This window comes from Dipodomys spectabilis, unplaced genomic scaffold (assembly GCF_019054845.1).
Source record: "Dipodomys spectabilis isolate Male_0828 unplaced genomic scaffold, ASM1905484v1 ptg000081l, whole genome shotgun sequence".
Taxonomy (NCBI): domain Eukaryota; kingdom Metazoa; phylum Chordata; class Mammalia; order Rodentia; family Heteromyidae; genus Dipodomys; species Dipodomys spectabilis.
In genome coordinates, this window is record NW_024870758.1 from 4,075,110 (window position 1) to 4,098,599 (window position 23,490).

A 23,490-nucleotide genomic window follows, 5' to 3' on the forward strand; every position below is an offset into this window, starting at 1 on the left:
AATTTGCTTTACAACTCAACACATCTGTAGCAGAAATAAAAGTTTTATCAAATATTTTCCTAAGTATGTAATACATTTTCTTTACTATGGTGTATCAGTTTTTAAATTGTTAATTGTGATTCACTAAATTGAGAACCAAAATAACACAGCTAAAACATGAGCTTGCAATACACTTCTCCCTGCCATCAAAAAAATGGAGCTAATCATATATCTATGAAGTCATATCCAGGTTGAAGTGATTCAATTTAACAAAGCTCGAATAGTGACACAGAACAAACACTAAAAATATCAACTATAAATATTGTTTTCACCATCCACTCATATAAAAGGGCTTGAAATTAAAAAACAAACAAACAAACAAACATTTGAATACCTAAGAATCATTTAATGTGTCTGAAATATTACCTTCTAATACACACAATTAAAAACATAAACTTCAGAGGATAATTCAAGAAATCCTTTTCTATTGAAAGGAGCATAAAACAGTTTTTAAAATAAGTTCTTTTTAAATATAATTATAAGTCTAGGAAAAGCAAGTAATCATTTTTTGAAAATCCAATCTGAAAGGAAAAATCTTCTCTGAGATGCTGTTTTATTTGCTGTTGTGGTGACTTGCATTTAATTTATTCCTGAATATTATTTACTTAAAATGAATGGAAAGCTTACCGTATTCATTTCTAAGAATTCCAAGGGATTCACATAGATAAGAAATTAATAACTTGACTATTTACACAGAATTTTAAATTCTTTTGTGTTTTTTAATCTGTCACATGACATACTAAGTCGATAAGTAATAGTTGGAGATACATGTAGAGTTGCAATAAATAGTGTAGCAGTTATGCATCATTTGTCAAAACAATCTCATACTATAATGGTTCAAATGCAAGCTTGACTTTCAAAGTCATCTTGATATCACTATTTCATCTCCCTCAAGTCGGGAAAGAGTGTACAGGATAACCTGTGGATTTTAGGGTAAGAGGTAGAAATGTCATGCATACCCTCCAACTTACTGGCTATTGTCACAAGAGTTATTTTCTGGTCACACCCAACTTCAAAGAAGACTGAGAGATATATAGTTCAGTCATGTGTTCAGAAAGAAAGGAGAAGACAAATCCCAACAAGTAATTTCAGATGATTTCAGACATATCAGTTCATTTTATAAATGCACACTTGATTTAGCCCAATGTTTCCTAAGCTCATTTGACTTTATTTTTCTTTCTTGGCACCAACTTCTTTAAGGGACCACAGAAAAGAAATATGTAGTTAAGTGCTGAAAACATCCATCCAGGATGTAAAAACCTCCTAGTGTGCCTGGGGAGCTGTGCAGATTCCTTGTAATTATAATCCCTGAATTTACCACTAAGGCAAACTCACTACTGATTTTTAAGATAAGATGTTTCCTTCTTAGTCTGAAATCTAAGTTAGAGAAACATTTAAGTTAGTTTTGCCTGGTTTTCAGATGTCTTTAAATCTCTTTTTATTCTACTTCCATTCTTTCTCTTCTCATCCCTTCTTGGTAATTGAATGGCTAAAAAAGTAAGCCACTAGTCCTATAAAGAATTTCCCACATCTTTTGTGAATTGTATCACCATGATGAGGTTTAACCCTGTGTCTGGGTTTTTAGTAAATTGAAAATTATAAAGGGCTTCATCAATCTTTTGGTAAGAATTCCACCAAAAACATTATACTGTATTAGTTATACTGCACAGTTAACCCTTTCTGTTAATTACTATCATCAATATAAATTACCTACACACTATTATCAGGAATTACAAAGTAGTAGCACTCTAGTTCTATAATCCTTCCGCATTTATTTGTGTAACTATGTATTAGAAAACTTGATTGCTATCCACCTTGTTATAGCAAAGACAGGAAAATGTTTAGTCCTGTATTTTCCATAGGGCTTTTGTTTGGCTGTGTTGCAAGACAGGATGATTAGACTCAATTTGGACATTTCTTTTATAATCTTGAAATTAGCCTCTCTAAAAACTATTGCAACCTGAGCAATGGTGGCTCATGCCTGTAATCCTAGCTACTCAGGAGGCTGAGATCTTAGGATCGCAGTTCAAAGCCAGCCTGGGCAGGAAACTCCATGAGACTCTTATCTCCAATAAACCACCAGAAAATCAGAAGTGGCACTGTGGCTCAAGTTGTACAATGCTCGCCTTGAGCTGAAGCGCTGAGGGAGCCCAGAGTTCAAGTCCCACGACTGACCAAAAGAAAAACAAAAAAACAAAAACAAAACAAATTATTGCACTATTTTAGGGGAAATGATTGTGAATGATATCCAAAGCCCTAAGAATGTACTGATGCTCATACTGTCTAATAATTTTTATGCTACTACAGGAGATGGTGCTTAGAAAGATTTATTTTTATTTCCAATATTTTGGGAGATAAAGTATAAAAGTGGATCTATAGTGAGTGATATGTCAAGCAAATTTGAGAACTATAGTCATTTATGTAAGTTTTTCCTTGTATTTTACTTTCTTCATGCCAAAAATCAAGTTTTTAAAAACATGGGTAATGATAAAATGATAATGATAAAATATACCATAATTACACATTTATTTTATTCTAAGTTAACAAAGAAAATACTATCTGAATAGCAATATGTATACTACCTCTAATTTCAAAGTTTAAAAATATTAATCATTTTACATGAGTTCTCATCATTTGTTACAGTTATGTTTTATTTGTGCCTTCAGAGTACATGGCTCTTACAGAAGTCTGCATTGCAACCCTACATTGACATTTCAGCTATTAGAAGTACTAAACATGGTCTCAGATAACCCTCAAGGAAAGGCAGATGTTCATGGAAAATATTTTTATTGAGTGCTGGCTTAGCATTAGCAGCTTATCTATGCTTTTGATAACAGAAAATGCTTAGATCATTTTTCTTTGTATAACATTATTGCATTTCTACATGTCTCTGATAGTTTTTTGAACAAAATAGGAGAATATAATTTTATTGCCCATAATAAGCAATTTAGTATTCTTGTTGATGTTTTCAAAATATACTTACACTAAGATATATTTCAATATTGATGTTTGTGTTGTGCTATTTCAGTAGATGACTTCAAATGTTTTCTTTGTTTTAATTGGAAGATTTTCTTTTTCTTTTCTTTTCTTTTTTATTTTATTTTTTATTTATTCTATTTTATTTATACAAAGAAGATTTTCTTAAACCTTTTTTTTATTAAGTTCTTTACTCTTTTCATGGAAACATTTGTATGTGGCATTTCTTTTGCTTCAAATCTCTATATGCAGTCTCAAGTTCTAAATTTATTTTGATTCAATTATTTTCTCTTTTAAAATTTATTTCTCTAAAAAGACTATTTGGAATACCTCTTTTTTTTTATTGTGAAATACTATACAGAGGGTTTACAATTACATGGGAAGATAATGAGTATATTTCTTATCAAGCATTGTAGCCTCCTCCTTAGTTTCCTCTTCCTATTCCTTCCCATACCCCGCCCCCCACCCGCCCGCCAAAGTTGTAAAGTTCGTTTTTTGACATAACAACTTCTACATCTCATTGTTGTAATGGGTCCACCTGTATCTCTATTTAAATGATTTGTTTTTGCCCTTCCCCTCCACAAATTTTACCAACATCAAATACAATGAAAGCAAGGGTTATGCCGTGGGGGAGGGACATATAAAGGAACAAAGAAATCATCTTATAAATATGTTAGAAACAATCACAAGAAAGAAAAAAAAAACATTTGAAAACTTATCATGGGGTTCATTTCACCTAACATCAACTTATCTGACCTTTTCTGCTTGTCTCAGACATACACTAGTTATTGCAAATAAGAGAAACGATAGGACCTATGTTTCTTTGGGCCTGGCTTACTTCACTTCATATCATTTTTCCAAGTCTTTTCATTTCCTAACAAATGGGGAAATGTCATTCTTTCTGATGGAGGCATAGACTTCCATTATGTATATATACCACATTTTCTTGATCCATTCATCTGGGTTGGTTCCATATCTTAGCTATGGTAAATAATGCTGCAATAAACATAGTTGTACTAGTAGCTTTAGTATGGTCTTGTTTGTGATCATTTGGGTAAATGCCCAAAAGTGGGATTGCTGGGTCATAGGGGAGCTCTATGTGGAGTCCTTTGAGGAACCACCATACTACTTTCCAAACACAACAAATCAAAGTAAGATTGGACAAATAGGATTGCATGAAATTGCAGAGCTTCTGCTTGCCAAAGGACGTAGCTAGCAAGATCAATAGAAAGCCCAGGGAGCAGGAGAAGATCATCACTAGCCATACAATGGACAAGGGTCTCATATCTAAAATATACCTGGAACTCAAAAACTTAAATCCCCCAACAACAAATCCTTAAAGAAACAACTGCCCAACAAATAAGCGGGCTAAAAACTTAAAGAGAAACTTCTCTGAAGAGGAAATAAGAATGGCCAATAGACACATGAAGAAATGCTCAACCTCTCTAGCCATAAAAGAAATGCAAATCAAAACAACATTGAGATACCACCTCACCCAGTTAGAATGGCTATAATCAAGAACTCTAATAACAACAGATTCTGGAGGGAATGTGGACAGAAGGGAACCGTACTGCATTGTTGGTGGGAGTGTAATTTTGTTCAACCACTTTGACATACCTCAATCTCATATTCTTATAATTAATTTCTGAAAAGTGATTCTTCATTTATTCTGATTTGTTTAATGAGCCCTATCTCCTAATTCTGATTTCCTAATTTTTACTTATGTTTATAACTTTGTGTATCTTGCATCATTTCCTATACAACCTTTAGTGCTTTTGAAAAAAATCATGAAGTGTTTCAAGTGTTGTTTCTTGTCTTCCTGATGTATTTTCTTAAACATGGAATGTCATTCTACCCTTTATTCTATTATGGAATTTGGGTTTAACCTTTTTCTTTACCTCCTGTCTTGCGAAACTAGTTTTTGTAAACTTTGGGAAAGGAGTGTCCAAAAATAAATTTCCTTTGTCTGGGCTGGGAAGGTGGCTCAGTGGTAGAGCGCTTGCCTTGCATGCTCAAGGCCCTGGGTTCGATTCCTCAGCACCACATAAGAAAAAAGCCAGAAGTGGGCTGTAGCTCAAGTGGTAGAGCGCTAGCCTTGAGCTGAAGAGCTGAGGGACAGCGCCCAGGCCCAGAGTTCAGGCCCCATGACCGGACTCAAAAAAAAAAAAAAAAATTCCTTTGTCAGATTTGTTTCCATCCCTAGCTTGCTTATAGTCCCTTTTCCTTTATTACACTCCCTTTTTTTACTTGGCTTGAAAACTCTTGCTCTCTGTTTCTTTTTAGTAGCAGTAAACTGTGCTTGAAAGGAACTTTGGCTTCTTAACATTAGGAGTTCACTCGATTAATATCACATTGACTCAAATCTCTCCATAACCCTCCACATCCCTCTGCTTTTGTGTAAAATCCTTCAGGCCTCAGCTTTTGTTTTCTATTTTATGTATTACATCTTTCAGATGCCCTAATTTTTTTTAATGTTTTGCTTTCTCCCATTAGATGCTGATATCACACAAACCCTGTAGTTTCAGCCATTGCCATTACACACTGGTTGTTTAAGGTTTATGTAGTTACTTTCTCTTAATTCCACTGGACATACTGTCCATTGTTTTTTACTTTATTCTCCTAACACATTGTTATATAAGCCATCGCCGTAGAATTGCTGGGTGTTTTTAAATGAATGAGGCATGAGAAACAATACTTTCAGTTTAGATTTCTCCCAATGTCTGTCAACCTGTGAAAATGAGGTCTAAATTTTATTTAAATTTTTGAGAAAGCATTGCAGTGTTTCTTGTGAAATATTTACCTCTTTTGTGCCAAGTAAGAAAACTAAATCTTTTAGTGTATATAATTCTTTCCCTCATGAAAGCTATAGAAAGAAAGAACGGAGCTGTTGAAGTAGGGCTAATTGTGGAATCAATCGAGAAAGCATCCATCTCAAGATTATCAGATAAACCCTGTAAGAGAATAAATGAGTTAATTTTCCATATTTCTCTATCTGATGGAAGTTGAAAGGCTGCGCTTTGGAATCACCCTCATCTCTAGGCAAGAAATTTATAGACTGACTTAAATTTACAAGTGCTTGGGCTTATCACAGGTATTATTAATCTGTAATTATTAATAGTTTAGTGTGGGGTAAAAAATCAAATGATGCCTCATATGAAATATTTTCTTAGGCTATTATTTCTTAGAAAGGTAAAATAAAACTAATTTATTTATATATATTATTAATTTAAAGATGGACTCTATTATTCTGGAATATGCCATCTAGGTTGTATAAAAAAAATGAGGGTTTGGGAAAAGGGTATTCTTGTTATAAGAATATCTTATATCTTATCCAAACTCTTATTTTCAGACAATACAATTATGTCTGGATTTATAATTTGTTTGCTAGTGGTAGTTTGAAGAAATCTAATGTGATTGATGAAAGAGAACCAAATCATCCCATATAAGAAACATTTATTACTTATATATTCTGTGCCAAACATAGTACCAGACTTATTTACTGAAAGAAAATTAAGTCATGGACTCTCAAGATAACCCACAGGAAGGAATATATTCATATCAATGCATATACAATACAATACATTCCAGTTATTATGGGTAGAAGAAAGTCAGTAGAGGAGAAAGATATTTAGATTAAGCAAGAGGCGTCACTGATGAAGAGAACCAAAGGAATAAAGGCATGTCAAAAGGAAAGATTAAACTTTAAGGTAAATCCTGGTTTACTAAGAAAATAAGTTAGAAAATCTAGTCCATAAGGGTTTATGTATGAAAGATAAACTGATGCTTATTGGTCCTTCCTTAGCAAATAAGCTTTAGCTATATTATTTTACTCTTTATAGAAAAATAGTACAAAATTGACTTTGGGTTAGTTATCCATCCACTGTTCTCTCATTTCTACATTAGGTACATGATAATAGATCTTTATATAAATATACAGGGAAAAGATGTGAGGAGTTTTGATCTAGTAAGGAAACCATAAAGACATAATTCTGCTCTTTTTCACTTATCCCACACACAACTGCTAATTTATTATTTGCTGAACTTCCTATAAATTACTAGTAGAAAGAAACAAGAATAAACACTATGAATAAGCTTCCCATAAACAGCTAATATCCATATCAACTGTCTACAAAACTAGGACACTTTTAAAAGTCAAATGAGGAAACATTACTGAAGATGAGTGTGTATTTGTAAGTTCAAATCACCCATGCTTCCCTCTATGGTTCTATTTGTATATAATTAGTAGTAGGGCTGGTTGTAGTTTTGGTTTTCAATAATTTATAAAAATTAATTTTTGAGTAACTATCACGGTTGCATGATATAGCAATGGTATAAGGCCTATAGGATAGTCTATAGCCATATAAAGCAAACAGTGACAGGCTACGAGATTTGAGGTAAGCAGTTCTTAAATCTCATCAAATCATATCTTTTCTTCCAGTCTCCTTTCCCACATTTTAGATGTAGAACTAAAATAGAGAGTCCAAAGATAGATGGTTAAAATTTATATATCACAGGCTTTAATTGCAAAGCATTCCAGATTTTGGAATTTCAGATTAGGAATATGAACCTGTAAAATGCCAATAGTCCAAAATCTGAAAAATCTCCCAAAGATGAGTGATACCAAATTTCAAATGTGTTTTACCCAATTGGTAAATTGATCTGAATGTGTTTGTATGTTTTTTACTTTCTGTTTAAGCACTAGCTTAGTCTAAACAGTCATTTATTTTAGACATAATTTTGCAATAGAATTTTGGCAAAATACTAAGCAGAAATATCTACCAAGATATTTTGTTTTCTTTTATTGACAAATCATTTATTTTCCTCTTCCTGAGTATAAACATTGAAACTAATTGGTAAGACAGTAATGAAGTATTTGGCCTGGAATTTGTGTAAAAAAATTAAGAACACCTAATTGATACTTTTTGATCATCTGGAGACAATATGATACAATTGTGAAATTACGAATGCGGACACATTATTCAAGTATAAAATAACATCGATGGTAAATGTGCTTCAATGATCAAAACTTTTTTCTCTTTTCATTTATTTTTTTTTTTTTATTTATTTATTTTTTTTTTTACCAACAAATTATCAAATTTAATCCAAACAGTTTTAGATAATTCTAAATCATTCATTGGATAATTTAGGCAACTGGAAAAATAACCAGCTAAAATAATAGTAGAAATTATGATAACACCATTAAAATGAGGCTCATTAAATGCAAAGTTAAAGTATATCTTCTCTCACAATTTGTGAAATACACCAAAGCATATGGCAGGTTGTATTCTGATAAAACAAGTGCCTCAAAAAAAAAGCAAAAACATTGTTCCTGACCTCAAGGAGCAAACAAGTCTAGTTGGAACATTACAGACAAAGAAAGAAAGAAATGCAACCCCAAACTCCACCCAGAGCTAATTTCTCACATGTCTAGTCTTCTGTTCCCTCAAAGGAAATGGTCAACAAAGGTAAAAGCTTAAATGCTCCCTCATTTCTATTCACACATCTCTCATATGAACCATACTCCACTACCATCTGATCTGTGCTGTCTGTTTGCTTGGGAATCATGGTACTCCTTTCCTCCCCTAGCCCCAAGATCATTTCTAGACTTCCCTAATAGAATCTTCCTTATCATTGCTTTCCTCTCCCTAGTAATGGAATTAGTATTTTAAAAACTTTAACTCTTACAAGTACTCCCAGAACATTTTGTATGTGATCATTTTACAATGTTGGTGTTTGGCAGTTACTTCAATGTAAGGTTTATATTCTAAAGTCACTACAAGAGTCAGCATCAAATTTTAAGGAACTTTTTTTAAAAACTTTTAGAAGTCAGGTTCTGCACCATGAAATATGGGTTTATTCTTTCTTGCTGAGGTGTGGCTTGATGTCTACATTGGAAATAATCCTTTCACTGAAATGCTAACTTAAGGTCATTAGAAAAATAGAATGATTGGGAGGTGAGGGACTGACTTCTGATCCATATTCTCATGGCTGGTAAACAGCTTACACTTCCCTCACGTCTGCCTATCAACAGATAGGGCTTTTATTTTTTATTGTTAAAATGTACGGAGGGGTTTCAGTTACATGAGTAAGGCAATGAGTACATTACTTGTCGATCATTGTTAGCCCTTCCCTTCCTTGTTGTTGTCCCACTATCCCTTCCCTCCCCTACCTCCCGCACTCCTCTCCCTACTCCCCTCCTCAATACATGAAGTTGTAAAGTCCAGCAGGTATCTTCGTTTCAGTGGATCATCCTGTGTACATATTTGAGCATTTTGTTATTCCCCTTCCTCTCCCCAGATTAGACATACGTATATACAAGATGCAGGATATCAAAATCGAGTACAGGGACAACAGGGAATATGCCATAGGGGAAAGCACATACAAAGGAAACAACAAAAAAAATAATAAAATCACATGGTACATTTAAAACAGTAACAATAAAGACAGAACTTTTATGTCCATATCTTGGGGTTCATTTCAGTTAGCATCAAGTTATATGGTCAATTGTACATGGTTTTTGAGTATTTCAGTTCATCTGATAAGATTATCCTATATAGATGCTAATTATTGCAAATAAGGGAAACCATGGGACCTAAATTTCTTTGGAACTGGGTAACTTCACTTGATATGATTTTTTTCCAAGTCTTTTAATATTAGAAAAAAATCCATGGTATTTTTTTCTTCATATTTCAGTGTAACCCAACATTATTACTATGTACATAATCAAGATTCAGAGTACAGATTTCATGCTCAGTATAATATGTGAAAAGGTAAAAGGAATATAAATAAATTAAATATTTCAAATACAGAAAGTGATTCAGTGATCATAATTCCAAGATTTTTTGTGAATTCACCTTAAAGCCTACTTTAGATTTCCTGGGGCTGGAATTGCATGTAATGAATGTGTTTATTGGTTATTTATTGAAAAGCTGATAATCATACTTTTGTATGCTTTTTATTGCAAAAATACTGTACAGAGGGTTTACTGTTACATGAGTAAGGTAATGAGTACATTTCCTATTGAGCTTATTGCCTCCTTCTTTGTTTTTTGTTTTTCAGTTTAATTTTATTTTATTTGTGAACATACTGTACAGAGGGGTTACAATTACATGGGCAGGGTAATGCATACATTTCTTACCAAGCATTGCAGCCTCCTCCTTTGTTTACCCTTCACATCCCTTCCCAGCCTCCCCCCTCCCCCCCAATCCCAAACCTTCTCCTTCCCCCCTTCCCCCTCCCTCCCCCCCCCTCCCCCGCGCACCGAAGTTGTAAAGCTCATTTTCAACATGACAACTTGTACTTCTCATTGTTGCAACAGGTCCACCTGTATCCTTAAACCACTGGTTTTTCCCCATCTCCTCCACAAGTTATACTGACATCAAATATAGTGAAAGCAGGGGTTATACTGTGGGGGAGGGACATGCAAAGCAACAAAGAAATAATCTTATAAATGCGTTAGAAACACATGCATGAAAGAAAAAAACATTAAGATACATATCTAAGTGTTCATTTTCCTGACATCACATTATCTGACCTTTTCCGCTTGACTCGTACATATACTAGATATTGCAAATAAGTGAAACCATGGGACCTATGTTTCTTTGGGCCTGGCTTACTTCACTTAATATCATTTTTTCCAAGTTTTTCCATTTCCTAACAAATGGGGCAATGTCATTCTTTCTGATGGAGGCATAGAATTCCATTATGTATATATACCACATTTTCTTGATCCATTCATCTACTGAGGGGCATCTGGGTTGGTTCCATATCTTAGCTATGGTAAATAATGCTGCAATAAACATAGTTGTGCTGGTAGCTTTAGTGTGGTCTTGTTTGTAAACATTTGGGTAAATGCCAAAAAGTGGGATTGCTGGGTCATAGGGGAGTTCTATGTGAATTCTTTTGAGGAACCTCCATACTGCTTTCCAAAGTGGTTGAACGAGTTTACATTCCCACCAACAATGAAGTAAGGTTCCTTTCTGTCCACATCCCCTCCAGCATCTGTTGTACAATGGACAAGGGTCTCATATCTAAAATATACTTGGAACTCAAAAAATTAAACCCCCAACAACAAATCCTCAAAGAAACAACTGCCCAATAAATAAGTGGGCAAAAGACTTAAAGAGAAATTTCCCTGAAGAAGAAAGAAGGATGGCCAATAGACACATGAAGAAATGTTCAACATCCCTAGCCATAAAAGAAATGCAAATCAAAACAACATTGAGATATCACCTCACTCCAGTTAGAATGGCAAAAATCAAGAACTCTAACAACAACAGATCCTTCTTTGTTTTTCCTCTACCATCCCTTCCCTTCCACCTCCATAACTACCTCCCTCCTCCAGAGGGAGCTCTATGTGGAGTCTTTTGAGGAACTTCCATACTGCTTTCCAAAGTGGTTGAACAAGTTTACACTCCCACCAACAATGCAGTAAGGTTCCCTTCTGTCCACATCCCCTCCAGCATCTGTTGTTATTAGAGTTCTTCATTATAGCCATTCTAACTGGGGTGAGGTGGAATCTCAATGTTGTTTTGATTTGCATCCCTTTTATGACTACGGAGGTCTTCATGTGTCTATTGGCCATTCTTATTTCCTCTTCAGAGAAGTTTCTCTTTAAGTCTTTAGCCCACTTGTTTATCGGGCAGTTGTTTCTTTGAGGATATCAATATTCCATCCTCATTCTTCAATGAAATAAAAGAGGCAATCCAAAAATTCATATGGAACAATAAAAGACCCCGAATAGCAAAAAACGATCCACAGAAAGAACAGTGCTAGAGGAATATCAGTACCAAATTTCAAACTCTACTACAAAACCACAGTAATCAAAACAGCTTGGTACTGGCACAAGAACAGACCTCAGGACCAATGGAATAAAACTGAAACCTAGAAATGAACCCACAGACCTATAGCTACCTAATCTTCGATAAAGGAACTAAAAAAATAGAATGGAAGAAAGACAGCCTCTTCAGTAAATGGTGCTGGCAAAATTGGTTAATCACGTGTAGAAAATTCAACCTACTTCCTTATATATCACCCTGAACCAGAATCAATTCCAAATGGATCAAAGACGTCGGAGTCAAAACAGACACCCTGAAAACATTACAGGAAGGAATAGGTGAAACCCTAGGTCTCATTGGCACAGGCTGAAATTTTCTTAATAGAGACTCAGAAGCACAACAAATCAAAGAAACATTGGACAAATGGGATTGCATGAAGCTGCAGAACTTCTGCATGGCAAAGGACATAGTTAGCAAGATCAATAGAAAGCCCACAGATTGGGAGAAGATCTTCACTAGTCATACAACGGACAAGGGTCTCATATCTAAAATATACTTCAAACTCAAAAAATTAAATTCTCCAACAACAAATCCTCAAAGAAACAACTGCTTAATTAATAAGTGATAAGCAAAATTTATATCAAGATTTCAATGGAAGTGGTGCTGTGGCTCCAGCAGTGCTGGCCTTGAGCTGAAGAGCGCAGGGACAGTCCCAGGCCCAGAGTTCAAGCACCACTACTGACAAAAAAAAAATAACAATAATTCAAGAAGTTGCGAGAGAAATGGTAGTCATGATGCATTGTACCAGAAATAAATTTTAAGGAAAGAAAAAAGGGTAATGAAGATATGGACAATGACACTATACAAATAGGTATAGCATACCTGTCCATAATACATGAAGACACATACATACATTTATAAACAAACCTGTAAAAATCCTAGGCATAAGTAGAATTGCTTAATAAGAAGGAGAAAAAATTAGTATTACAGGAAAGTTTATGAAGGGAATAAGACTTAATTGATATTCTAAGCAAAGCAAAGAATAGGGTTTTTAGGACAATTGAAAGGATATTGTTCCATTAGGAAAGTATGTTGTGGATAGAGCAGTTGGAGGAGATGTGATACATAGATTTATCTGTCTGGAGAGTATTATATGAGCTGAGTCTATCAGAGGGTAATTACCCCATGGACACTGTGTGTTTCCAGATTTTTGGAATTGCCATTTATGCATTAACTTTGCAGAAAGGGCAATGGCATTCAGTGGCTCAAGCCTTGGACTGAAGGTCTTCCCTAACAGAAACATGTTCTTTGTGTGTGGCAGGTGTGGGGGAGGGGTAGGTACTGGGATTAAACTTAATGCTTCATCTCACTTACTAGGCAAGCACCCTATTACCTTCACTACACTCCTAAACCTCCAAATAAAAAGAACGTTCTAGTATATTGTCTATAGTGACTCGATAGATTTTTAATATGTTTCTTCTAGGATTTAAAAACAAATATTTTCTCAGCAGGGATCCAGTAGCTCACACTTGTAATTATAGTTACTCAGGATGCTCAGATTTGAGGATCACAGTTTGAAGTCAGACCAGGCAGCAAAGTCCATGAAACTGATCTCCAATTAACCACCAGAAAAACTAGAAGTAGAGCTGTATGTAGCTCAAGTGGCCTTACACTAAAAAGCTCAGGGACATTTCTCAAGCCCTAAGTTCAAGCCCCAAGACCAGTTCAAACAAACAAACAAACAAATAAATAAATAAATCTCATTCTTAAAACTCCATATAATTATTGGACTAAACTATCTGAGGTCAAAGTGACATTTAAACTCACAAAGTGTATTGATTTTTCACTTTGTGCTGAGTATTTCAGAATGTAAAATGAGTTTAATGGGTGAAAATTATCTCCATGTGCTTTATTATATATGAGATAAAAATGTAGTCTTGGAGATAACAGAGAAATAAAAACAAAATTTCCATGAATCACAGAATGATTTGACTTTCTGAATACTGTGTGACACTCACAGAAGTCTCTTCCCTGTATTTTGTTAAATAGCTACCTACTATACGGAGTTCATAAATCACACATATGTCTAGGCATATGTGTGATTTATGAACTCCGCATAGACCCACTCTCTGTGGTCCTTTGTTTTTCAGTCATGTGACCCCCATACAATGCAGAGAAGAACTCGCCATCTGCTACGGCCTTTGCTGAGCTCAAGGACTTGTGCCGAAGACTCACAGGTGCGGCCCTGCCTCCTTAATGAAAACTGCTTCCAGTTCCACTACAATCTAACAGGTAAAGTTGAAAGCCATGGCCTTGCTATTTGTTCTGAACACTGGCAAATGAGTAGATGTTGGTGTGTGTTTCAATTCCTGAGTTTTTGGAGGAAGAGTGACAATGTGTGAACGTGTTACTCAAAAGGATAAGGTCTTATTGACATTTACAGAAAAAAACAAACTCATTCTTGGTATGAAGATTCAGCCAGACCATCTGGAGCCCCTGAAGTATAACATGCTTTAAAAAGGTCTGGCACAGTTTCAGAATAATGCTGCAATAAAGCCAGGATAAACTAAAACAACAAAAAGTAAGTAGTGAAGGGTAATTTACCATTGAGAGATGAAAGTCGTCATAGTGTCATGGAGTTTGGGGCTTTCATGACACATATTATTTCAAAAATTAAAGTTTTTGGCATCCTGTATAGAGCTCAGAAAAAGATGGAGGGGGCCGGGCGCTGGTGGCTCACGCCTGTAATCCTAGCTACTCAGGAGGCTGAGATCTGAGGATCGCGGTTCAAAGCCAGCCCGGGCAAGAAAGACCGTGAGACTCCTATCTCCAATAAACCACTAGAAAACCGGAAGTGGCGCTGTAGCTCAAGTGGTAGAGCGCTCGCCTTGAGCTGAAGAGCTGAGGGACAGTGCCTAGGCCCAGAGTTCAAGCCCCACGACCGACAAAAAAAAAAAAAGATGGAGGGGCCTGAGCAGTCAGGAGTGACTGCAAGGTAGTGGGAGTCGGATCAGCCCAGTCATTCAGCCAGTACTCAGGTTTCCCTGAGTAGTACTCAGGGTCTAAAAACAAAGGACTATTACTCACGTTGACCTGTGACCTGCTACTCCCTGCAACAGCTGACATAGAAAACTGTAAGAAAATGTAGAAGCATATTAAGTCTCAGCATTCAATTAAATATTAAGGAACACAGCATTATGCTCATGCAGAGACAAAGCAATCTCCTTATTCCAAACAGAAGAATCAAGTTCATGGCCCTGGCCACATTTGCACTGTTGAGATTTATCTTGTAGAAAACCTCAAAGGAAGCCAGGCACAGATGGCTCAAGCCCTCTCAGGAGGCTGAGGTCTGAGGATCAGGGTTCAAACCCAGTCCAGGCCAGAAACGCTGTAAGACTCTAATCTCCAATAAAAAAACAGAAAACCAGAAGTGGTGATGTGGCTCAAGCGGTAGAATTCTCAACTTGAACTGAAAAGCGCAGGGAAGAGCCCAAGCCCAGAGTTTAAGCCTCACAACTGACAAAAAAAGAAAAAGAAAACCTTAGAGGAATTGCTGTTGATATGTCTTGTCCTTATTTCGGATAAATGATGATGATATGGTATATTTGCCCTTTTTCTTTAGAGTCTTGATTTTTATAGTGTATTTTTCAGAAACAGTGAAATTTCCCTAATAGAAAGAGCATAAATATATTTATAAAAACATACTAGACATCAATATATAATATATATATATATATATTATACTACATACATACACACACACTAAGCTGGTGATTTATCACATGTGGTACACATCCCCAGACTTTTGGATTTTAGTTATTTTTCAGATAATGGCTTGTATTTTTGTCTGGGTTCAGACTCAAAGCTCAATCCTACTAATGCTTTCTGTGTAGCTGGGAAAAGCATATAATTTAAAGACTAACTTTTACTGTATGTAAGCTTACTGTTGCTATTAAAATCTTGGAACCTTTACCTAATGTGGCAAATATCATTACTATAAGGTTAGCACTGATTTGGTCAAGGACATTTAAAGTAATAACAAGCATTTTTATTTTTTTTTTTTTTTAATTTAATTTTATTTTATTTGAGAACATACTGTACAGAGGGGTTACAATTACATGGGCAGGATAATGCATACATTTCTTACCAAGCATTGCAGCCTCCTCCTTTGTTTACCCTTCACCTCCCTTCCCAGCCTCCCCCCTCCCTCCCACCCAATCATACCCCCCCTCCCCCCCCCCCCCCCCCCCCCCCGACATTGTAAAGCTGGTTTTGACATGACATTTTGTACTTCTCATTGTTGCAACAGGTCCACCTGAATCCTTAAACGACTTGTTTGTCCCCATCTCCTCCACATGTTATACTGACATCAAATATAGTGAAAGCGGGGGTTACACTGTGGGGGAGGGACATACAAAGCAACAAAGAGATAATATTATAAATGCATTAGAAACACATGCATGAAAGAAACAAAAACATTAAAATACATATTTGAGGTTTCGTTTTCCTAACATCACATTATTTGACTTTTTCCGCTTGACTCATACCTATACTAGATATTGCAAATAAGGGAAACCATGGGACCTATGTTTCTTTGGGCCTGGCTTACTTCACTTAATATAATTTTTTCCAAGCCTTTCCATTTCCTAACAAATGGGGAAATGTCATTCTTTCTGATGGAGGCATAGAATTCCATTGTGTATATATACCACATCTTCTTGATCCATTCATCTACTGAGGGGCATCTGGGTTGGTTCCATGTCTTAGCTATGGTAAATAATGCTGCAATAAACATAGTTGTGCTGGTAGCTTTAGTGTGGCCTTGTTTGTGATCATTTGGGTAAATGCCCAAAAGTGGGATTGCTGGGTCATTGGGGAGCTCTATGTGGAGTCTTTTGAGGAACCTCCATACTGCTTTCCAAAGTGGTTGAACAAGTTTACATTCCCACCAACAATGAAGTAAGGTTCCTTTCTGTCCACATCCCCTCCAGCATCTGTTGTTGTTAGAGTTCTTGATTTTTGCTGTTCTAACTGGAGTGAGGTGATATCTCAATGTTGTTTTGATTTGCATTTCTTTTATGGCTAGGGATGTTGAACATTTCTTCATGTGTCTATTGGCCATCCTTCTTTCTTCTTCAGAGAAGCTTCTCTTTAAGTCTTTCGCCCACTTACTTATTGGGCAGTTGTTTCTTTGAGGATTTGTTGTTGGGTGGTTTAATTTTTTGAGTTCCAAGTATATTTTAGATATGAGACCCTTGTCCGTTGTATGGCTAGTAAAGATCTTCTCCCAGTCGGTGGGCTTTCTATTGATCTTGCTAGCTATGTCATTTGCCCTGCAGAAGCTCTGCAACCTTATACAATCCCATTTGTCCAGCCTTTCTTTGATTTGTTGTGTTTCCGGGTCTTTATTCAGAAAATTTCGGCCTGTGCCAAGGAGACCCAGGGTTTCTCCTATTCCATCCTGTAATGTTTTCAGAGTGTCTGCTTTGAGTTCAAGGTCTTTGATCCATTTGGAGTTGATTCTGGTGCAGGGTGATATATAAGGATCTAGCTTTAGTTTTCTACATGTAGTTAACCAGTTCTGCCAGCACCATTTACTGAAGAGGCTGTCTGTCTTCCATTCTATTGTTTTAGCTCCCTTATCGAAGATTAGATGGCTATAGGTCTGTAGGTTCATTTCTGGGTTTTCAATTCTATTCCATTGGTCCTGAGGTCTGTTCTTATGCCAATACCAAGCTGTTTTGATTACTATGGCTTTATAGTAGAGTTTGAAATTTGGTACTGATATTCCTCCAGCAGTGTTCTTTCCGTTGAGGAGCGTTTTTGCTATTCGGGGTCTTTTATTGTTCCATATGAATTTTTGGATTGCCTCTTCTATTTCCTTGAAGAATGAGGGTGGAATTTTGATAGGTATTGCGTTGAATTTGTAGATAGCCTTGGGGAGTATTGCCATTTTCACAATGTTAATCTTTCCAATCCAGGAGCATGGGAGGTTTTGCCATTTTTTAAGTTCTGTGTTGATTTCCTTTTTCAAGATTTTAAAGTTTTCATCATAGAGGTCCTTCACTTCTTTAGTTAAGTTAATTCCTAGGTATTTTATTTTTTGTGGGGCTATTACAAATGGAGTTGCTTTCCTAATTTCAGCCACACTTTTCTCATTGTTGGCATACAGAAAAGCCATTGATTTTTGGGGGTTAATTTTATAACCTGCTACTTTGCCAAAGTTTTGAATCAGCTTGAGTAATTTGGGAGTGGAGTCTATGGGATTCTTTAAATACAAGATCATGTCATCTGCAAAGAGGGAGAGTTTTATTTCTTCTTTCCCTATTTGGATCCCCTTTATGTCTGCATCTTGTCTTATTGCTGTAGCTAGGCATTCTAATACTAGATTGAAGAGGAGTGGAGAGAGTGGGCATCCTTGTCTTGTTCCTGAGTTAAGAGGAAGTGGCTTTAGTTTTTCACCATTGAGTATAATGCTGGCTGTAGGTTTGTCATATACAGCCTTTATTGTATTGAGGAATGTTCCATGGATTCCTAATTTTTTCAAAACCTTCATCATAAAGGGGTGTTGGATCTTGTCGAATGCTTTTTCTGCGTCTATTGAGATAACCATGTGGTTCTTATTCTTGCTCCTGTTGATGTGATGAATAATATTAATTGATTTGCGTATATTGAACCAGCTTTGCATCCCTGAAATGAATCCTGTTTGATCGTGGTGTATGATTTTTTGGATGAATTGTTGAAGTCGGTTGGCCAAAATTTTGTTGAGAAGTTTTGCATCAATGTTCATCAAAGAAATGGGTCTATAGTTCTCTTTCTTTGATGAGTCCCTGCCTGGTTTTGGGATGAGGGTTATGATGGCTTCATAGAATGTGTTCGGTAGTGAGCTTTCTCTTTCAATTTCATTGAAGAGTTGGAGGAGAATTGGTGTGAGCTCTGCTTTGAAGGCCTTGTAAAATTCCGCTGTAAAACCATCTGGTCCTGGACTTTTCTTAGCTGGGAGGTCTCTTATTGCTGTTTCTATTTCAATGCTTGATATGGGCCTGTTAAGATAGTTTACCTCATCTTGGTTTAGTTTTGGCATGTCAATATTTGCTAGGAAGAGGTCCATTTCTGTCAAGTTCTCAAACTTATTAGCATAAAGTTTTGAGAAGTATTCCCTTATAATGTTCTGAATCTTGGTTGTTTCCGTGGTGATGTTTCCATTCTCATCTCTGAGTTTATTAATTTGGGTGTGTTCTCTTCTTTTTCTGATAAGATTTGCTAAGGGTCTGTCAATTTTGTTGAGTTTTTCGAAGAACCAACTCTTTGTTTTGTTGATTCTTTCTATAGTTTTTTTGGATTCTAATTCATTTAATTCTGATTTAATTTTGATTATTTCTTTCCGTCTACTGGATTGGGGTTTATCTTGCTGCTCTTTTTCAAGGAGGTTTAGATGTGTCATTAAATTGTTAGTTTCAGATCTTTCCAATTTGTTGATGTAGGAGCTCAGAGCTATAAACTTGCCTCTGAGTACTGCCTTTGCTGTGTCCCAGAGGAGCTGGTATTTTGTGTGTTCATTTTTGTTGAATAGCATGAACATTTGAATTTCCTTTCTAATCTCTTCCATGACCCACTCATGATTCAGCAGTGTGTTGTTCAGCCTCCATGTGATACCGGACTTTCTTTGGTGGCTTTTGGTGTTGAGTTCTAACTTTATTCCCTTGTGGTCAGAGAGAATGCAAGGTATAACTTCAATGTTTCTGAATTTAGACAAGTTTGCTTTGTGGCCTAAAATGTGGTCTATTTTAGAAAACGTTCCATGTGCTGCTGAGAAAAACGTGTATTCTGATGCTGCTGGGTGAAATGTTCGGTAAATGTCTGTTAAGTCTAGTTGATCTATGCAGCTGTTTAGATCTGCGGTTTCTCTGTTGAGTTTTTGCCGAGTTGATCTATCTAGTGGGGAGAGTGGTGTGTTAAAATCCCCAACGATTAATGTCTTTGGATCTATATGGGATTTGAGGGAAAGTAGTGTTTCTTTGATAAATTTGGGTGCTCCATTGTTTGGCGAATAGATATTTAGAATTGTAATATCCTCCTGAAGGAGAGATCCTTTAATTAGTATGTAGCGACCTTCTTTATCTCTTTTCACGAATTTTAATTTGAAGTCTATTTTATCTGATATTAGGATTGCAACTCCCGCCTGTTTATGCGGTCCGTTTGCTTGGTAGATTTTGTTCCAGCCTTTAACATTGAAAATGTGTTTGTTTTTACGGGCAAGATGTGACTCCTGCAGGCAGCAGATAGAAGGGTCTTGTTTTTTAATCCAACTAGACAGTCTATGTCGCTTAATTGGAGAGTTCAGTCCGTTAACATTAAGAGATAGGACTGAGAGGTATTTGGGAGTTCCTGCCATGTTATCTACCTTCTTGGGGGCTGCGAAAACTGGGTTCTTCCTATGGTTCTTGGATTCTCAGTTTGGGTGCAGTTTCTTGGCCTTTATTGCGGTCTTGTTGGTTTTCTATGTGTAATAACAAGCATTTTTAATCAAGTGAATTATAAGGTAGTTTATGCTAACTGTCTATTATCTACAGTATAATGTGACTACCCAGTATAATGTGACTTCCATTGTAGACTAACTTGAAAATATAAAGATTCTTTGGGTCTTTTGTTCCTTTACAGGACATTTTTCTTGGTTGTACTGTATCAAAAATGCCAAATAATTTCAATTATTTTATAAATTTTTTAAAAAATGAGTTTTTTATTGTGAAAATACTGTACAGAGGGGTTACAGTTACAAGAGCAAGGTAATGAGTACATTTCTTATCAAGCATTGTTGACTCCTTCTTTGTTTTTCCCCTACCCTCCCTTCCTTCCCACCTTCACAACTATACTCCCCATCCCCACCCCCTCCCCCCAGGCTAAATTGTAAAGTTCATTTTCCAACATAGCATCTTGTACATCTCATTGTTATAATGGGTCAAACTGTAACCCTATTGAAGCATTTTGTTTTTCCCTTCCCCTCCCAAATATACTGACATTAAATACAGGTGAAAACAGGGTTTATACCATGGGGGAAGGACATACAAAGCAACAAAACAATCACATGGTACCTTATAAATACATTAGAGACAATAGCAAGAAAGAAAAAGCTCTTGTGTCCCTATCTTGGTGTTCATTTCACTTAATATTTTCATTAAATAAAATTGTTTAGTTCATTCAGGTTGCTACAACAAATTGCCGTACACTGAATAGCTTTTAAACAAGAGATATCTATTTCTCATAAATCTGGATCTGGTCAGACCGAGATGATGGTACTGGCAAATTCCATGTTTGGTGTGGGCTTCTTACCCATGGTAGCTGTACTCTCACGTGCTCAGTGGACAAACAAGCTCTCTACAGTCTCTTCTACAAAGATACTAACCTTTGTGAGTTCTCACACCCAGTTTCTGTAAGACCTACCTCCTAACATTGTCACCCTGGGTGGGTTAAGATTTCCATATAAGAATGGATGGAGAGGCAAATAAATTCCTATCATCTGGCATCATTTCTTTGTTGTTCTCTCTCTCAAAATCACCAAGAAAAGTTGGTTCCATATTAGTTTTTGTTTATCATCTTGTTTAGTGCCCCTTCTCTGCTATGCTGGCTAGTGTGACATGATTGCTTACAAACCATTATTCACTTTACATCTGGAAATCCAACTTTAGGAGATAACTCACTTCAGTTGCTTAGTTTTTGTTTTTTGTTTGTGAGTACATTTCTTGTCAAACATTGTTATCCCCTCCCTCATTTTTCTGCCACTTTCCCGCTCCCCTAATGTCCCTCCACCAAGTTATAAAATTCATTTCCAACATATTGTCTTGTGAGTATCATTATTGCATTGATTTGCCCTTGGTCCTTTGTCTCACCATTTTGTTGTTACCCTTTCCTTCCCTAATTCACATTAATGTATATACAATACACAGGATACCAAAATCAAATGCAATGACAACAAGGGATAAACCATAGGGACAAAATGAAAAAAAAAAGAAGCAACTTCACATAGTACTTTAAAAACAAAAACAGCAAAGAAAAAACTTTTGTTTCCATATCTTGGAGTTCATTTTTCTTAGCATCGTCTTATATGGTCATATGTACATAGCTTTTGGGCTATTGTGATCCTCTTCTAAGACTACCCTAGACATATACATATATTATTACAATTTTATGTCTGTATTTTTGGAGTTTTTCCCCCTAGTAAAATAATCTCATCCTGCTTTCCAGAGCCACTTGGGAAGAGTTTTAGGGATATATGTGGACTTCACCAATGTAGCTTTGCTCTATTTTGTTCACATGATCATAATTTTGGTGGTGATTCTATGCCTTTAGAATGGAGTACCTGCCAGCTGAGTGAAAATGCATCCTGTGGCCAAGGCGTCAGGACTCGCCTTCTGAGCTGTGTTCGGAGTGATGGCAAGCCAGTCAGCATGGACCAGTGTGAGCAGGTAACTTGCTCATGTTGAGTTAGCTTTGTTTCCTTAATATTTGTCTATAACCTTTATGGTATTTAATACAGATGGCAGACTGATTTGTTCTCCTCTTAGCTTAGGTCCAGTCAAAGTAAAATTATAGTACAGTTGTACTTAGCTAGTTTGGACTTGGTCACAATGAAGGGGGAAACTTTTTTTATAATGGAGAAGTAAGTCCATTAAATATATGTATCAAATGTTATTGTAATACGTTTTAGTATTTATATACATGTAATCCTTCCAAAAACTTATATGTTGTGCTTGTTTGCCAACAAACTGTTAACCTTAGGTACTTTAACTAGTAGGATATGACCCTTCATCTCGACACATGACATATTGACACACTGTCCCTTTATCATAGACATTTATTGTCTCAACAAGTGATTGCTGGTTAAACAATACAGCGATCCTCGCCATTTCTAGCTATATAAACACCCTCCCTATCAAGTTTCAAACTAGGTTGTTCTGAATTTTTCTAATTATATTGCATCCATCTTTTCCATCACAAACTATATAGAATATAAAGAACAAGCTTTGCACAAATGTGTTGCAGAGAATTTAACATTTCCTTCTCAACAAATAAATGAAAAGCCTATATGGGTTGCTGAATAGAAATGAAGATGCTATCCCATTGTAAGAATCATAAAACCTTGGAATAAATTGAAAACAAGGGAGTTGAAAACAAAGATTGCTTCAGAAACTTCTGTAACAAATTGGCAAGATGAAAATTGGTCCTGTTGCTGCTCACGTAGGTGTAGTACACATTTGGAAATTAAAGCAAAAGAACTCTTCCTCATCTTTCCTAACTCCAAATATTCTCTCAACATGCTCTCCAAATAGCTGTCAACCATGACATCAACTTTTGACCAGACCATTTGAAACTAGATGATATTGTGAAAATAGCAACCCTGGTAGAGTGTGCTATCTGCTGTCGATGATTTATTTTAACATTCTATTTCAGTTAATTAGTTGTCTGGCTCAGGAAAAGTTAACTAATCTCTCTATAACAGTTTATAATCAATATTTAATGTATGTAATGAATGTTTTCTTTTGATATTCACTAGTGGAAAAAATATGCTTCTGCTTTCTAAACTGTTTATGTCCAACAAATGTTTTTAAAATGTTAATTTTTAAAATCCCAAGTTATTAACCTAAGTAGAATACCCATGTTTCAAAAATTAATCATAGCTCTCCTGTGGTAATTTCCAATT

The 23,490-nt window shown here is 36.0% G+C and overlaps 1 protein-coding gene across 1 annotated transcript in view; it reads left to right on the plus strand.

Annotated features, from left to right (window-relative positions):
- The window catches only part of Thsd7b (thrombospondin type 1 domain containing 7B), an 817,905-nt gene that overhangs the window by 749,265 nt on the left and 45,150 nt on the right, over nucleotides 1–23,490 (plus strand). Inside the window, exons 17-18 of the mRNA XM_042683500.1 lie at nucleotides 13,943–14,084; nucleotides 22,140–22,255. Coding sequence (XP_042539434.1) covers nucleotides 13,943–14,084; nucleotides 22,140–22,255 — 258 coding nt within the window. The remainder of the gene's footprint in view (nucleotides 1–13,942; nucleotides 14,085–22,139; nucleotides 22,256–23,490) is intronic.